This window comes from Chaetura pelagica, unplaced genomic scaffold (genome assembly GCF_000747805.2).
Source record: "Chaetura pelagica isolate M959 unplaced genomic scaffold, ChaPel_1.0 scaffold119, whole genome shotgun sequence".
NCBI classification, from domain to species: Eukaryota; Metazoa; Chordata; class Aves; order Apodiformes; family Apodidae; genus Chaetura; species Chaetura pelagica.
In genome coordinates this window covers 2,474,080-2,477,442 of record NW_009954406.1, presented here as the reverse complement: position 1 = coordinate 2,477,442, position 3,363 = coordinate 2,474,080, and the positions used below count along the sequence as shown (strand labels likewise).

Sequence of the window (3,363 nt, the reverse complement as noted above, 5' to 3'; positions counted from 1 at the left end):
GGTCTGTGCTGCGGGTTTCGCTGGGTCTGTTCTCCGGGCTGTGCTGCGGGTTGTGCTGCGGGCTGTGCTCGGGTTGTGCTGCGGGCTGTGCTGTGGGTTGTGCTCGGGCTGTGCTGCGGGCTGTGCTGCGGGCTGTGCTGCGGGCTGTGCAGCACACACACACGGGGTTCCCTTCAGCTCGGGGCTGCCTCCCCGCACGGGCAGCACTAGGGCATGGGCACAACTGTTTTCGGAGAGATGCAGCGAACTCCTTCTTCGGCAAGGAAGAATTCGGCAAGGGTTGTTTTGTTTGTTGGGTTTTTTTCCTGGTGTGGTGCTGGGTTTTGTTGTGGTTTTTTGTTGGTGGTTTTTTTTATTCCCCGTGGATGGATAAAATGTTCTTGCTTTGGCTCTTTTCAAGGTTGAACTCTTCTTTTTTTTTTTCTTGAGTCGGTTCCTCCGACCGTGGGAAAGACACTACCTTGGCTCTGCGATGACATTACTGCCAAGTCTGGGATGAGGTGGGGGTTAGGGAACTAAGGCTTTGAAACCTCTGCCCAATTTTCCTCTTCTCCTTTCCCTGTCTCTTTCATCCAGCTGGGCTCCTCCAACAACTGGATGCCTCCAGCGGGCCCCGTACACCGACAGATGTACAACTTTCAATTATTTTCAGCACATTTTAATCAGGCCTGGCTCTGATAACGCCCTAATTAAAGAGACCTCACTATCGGCAGCTTGGTTCAGAACTCAACTTTCTTATCACATTCCTGAAGTTTTGGGTCAGGCAACACCGGAAAATGTGGCCAAAACCTCGTTCTGCTCCGAGCTGAGTTTTGAAGGTCACCGAAAGTCTGCGCCGGGCCAAAAGTAACATAGAAAGTGTCAGGTTTTTTTCTGAAAGTTTAAAAAGAGGCAGAGGGAAAAGGGGAAAAGGGAGTTGAAGGCTGAGCCTCTACCCTGAGGGCTAAGGGAGTAGATAAGGAGCGAGAAACAGCTGTGGGATGGGAGCCCATAGGGTACCGGCCTGTCAGCGCTGCTCGCATCGCCGCTAAAGGAGCTCTGCTCCTAGGGCGACGGGGATGTGAAAGAGATTTGGCTGGGGACGAAACAGTCCCACCTCTATTCCAGCCACAGTCTCAGGGACGGCTTAAAATAATTGCGAAGATGAAGGCTTCAAACTCCTTTGGATTTTTTTCACTTCCCATTGCTCCCTTCATTTTCCCGAGCAATCCCGCAAGTTAATTAAGTCCTGTAATGTCTCTGGATCCAGGCTCCCTGCAGCGAGAATAAAATGGAGAAGCAACAGTCGGATCCCTTTGTTACCTCTCCATTTTACCGTTTCTGAATCCCCCCCGGTGGACCCATCGGCGGTGGTGAAGCAGTGACCTGCGGAGGGAACTGAGAAAGGAGCCTGGAAACGGTCCCCAGTGTTCCCTTTCGACTAACAAAATCACCCTGCGGTCACATCCACTGCCAGACGGGGCTGTGGAAGATGCCCGTGCTGGAATAAGCGGGCGAAGAGAGGGGTGTGAGGGAGGGAATGCTTGTTGTCCGTTTGGTTTCTTCTCCCAGCTCTCTTCGGATTTTTTGTTTTGGTTTGTTTTTTTGGAAGAGTGACTGTCAGAGGAGCTTGGTTCTCGGGGTAAATGCTGATGAGCCGAGAAGCCTCTGAGATAATATTACTTTGTAATTACTTTTTTAGCTGAAGTTGTTTAGCCAGCTCCAAGTCATTAATGAAAGTTTGTGTCCGAGCACCTGATTTACGATTTCGTGTCGGCCCGGGGTCAGCAGAGGTGGTCTCTTTCCATCTGAATCTGCTCGATGTAGGAAACAAAATAGGCTGTTTATTATTTTGGAGAGTAGTTTTCGCTGAAAGGAGGAGTTTTATTTTTGCATGTAACATTCTGCCTCTTTATTGCAGACTCTTCAGAAAACTGCTCTTTAAAAAAAAAAAAAAAAAGATTAAAGGGTAACTTCTAAATTGGAAACGGCAGAGGAGTACACTGAGCAGATGGGAATCTTCCTCGTTAATATGACCAACAATTAATGAAAACATCCTTTTTATTACCGAAGCCGATCTGTTTTCTTTAAACACGAATGAGACTTCCGACTTTCCGCCCCTCGGAGCGGGCTGCCCGGGGCGGGGGGTCCCACAGGGGTCCCACAGGGGTCCCATAGGGGTCCCACAGGGGTCCCACAGGGGTCCCATAGGGGTCCCATAAGGGTCCCACAGGGGTCCCACAGGGGTCCCCCCGCCCCACCCTGCGCCCGCAGCCTTCTGAAGAGCCTGTGCTGGGGAGGGGGGGAGAAGGAAGAAGGGGGTGAAGGAGGAGGGAGGTGAACGAAGAGGCACAGCCTTGCTGTGTCTTTTTTTTCCCACCCTGGGCAGCAGGACCGGGGAGTAACAACACGGTGCGGTTAAGTGCGAAGCATTTCGGCAGCCCGCGGTGGTGGGACCCCGTGGCGCTCGGCCGGGCTTGGGGTCTTCTTGCTTGACGCCTGCTCTCAGACGCTTTGGGAGAAGCTGGTGGCCGAGTGGGCTCAAAGCTCCTGCTAACCCTGCTGTGGTCTCTTCTGCAGGTTACAGCACCGTGGCGTTTGACGGGACCCCGAGCTACGGCCACACGCCGTCTCACCACACCGCTCAGTTTACAAACCATTCCTTCAAACACGAGGACCCCATCAGCCAGCAGACCTCACTAGGTAATTTCAGCCTCCGCGGGGTGCTCGTGGCCGGAGGGGACCCACTCACTCATAGGGCGCGGGCCGGCAATCCAGAGCGGCTCCGGAGTCGCGCCGCTGCCCGTCAGCGGGCCTGGCACAGAACCAGAGCTGCTCAAACGCTGGACGACGGGGCCTCGCATCCCCCTCTGCAGCTCAGGGCGGGGGCACTGGGGGGGAACGGCCGATCGCCGCAGGGGTTAACTCTTCTCTGCTTTCTCCGCAGGGGACCAGCAGTACTCGGTGCCTCCCCCGGTGTACGGCTGTCACACCCCCACCGACAGCTGCACGAGCAGCCAGGCCCTGCTCCTCCGGACCCCCTACAACAGGTACCTCCTCCGGCAGGGAGCTTTGTCTTGCCTGCTTCTGCGCGGGTTGCTGCTCGGACGTGGTCTCTCCCTCCCGTGCCGTTCAAACAGCTTTCTGTTTGACGCAAGGAAGCAGATTTATTTTCCCCTTTCTCAAAAGAAAAAAACACATAACAAACCAAGAACAACACAAAAAAACCCCACGTTAAAACAACAACACAAACAAAACCAAACACACCTCCCACCCCCCCAAACCACAAAACAAAACAAAGACGCCCCTCCCTCCGCCCGGCCCCGCCATGTCTCAGCTTTCCCGAGTCTCCTCGCCCTCCCGGGCCGGGTTTGCGGGGGGCGG

The 3,363-nt window shown here is 54.4% G+C and overlaps 1 protein-coding gene across 1 annotated transcript in view; it reads left to right on the top strand.

The window, feature by feature from the left end:
• Positions 1-3,363, top strand: part of WT1 (Wilms tumor 1) — a 46,048-nt gene that overhangs the window by 4,278 nt on the left and 38,407 nt on the right. The window contains exons 3-5 of the mRNA XM_010004267.1: positions 577-846; positions 2,504-2,682; positions 2,927-3,029. Of these exons, the coding sequence (XP_010002569.1) occupies positions 577-846; positions 2,504-2,682; positions 2,927-3,029 (552 nt within the window). The remainder of the gene's footprint in view (positions 1-576; positions 847-2,503; positions 2,683-2,926; positions 3,030-3,363) is intronic.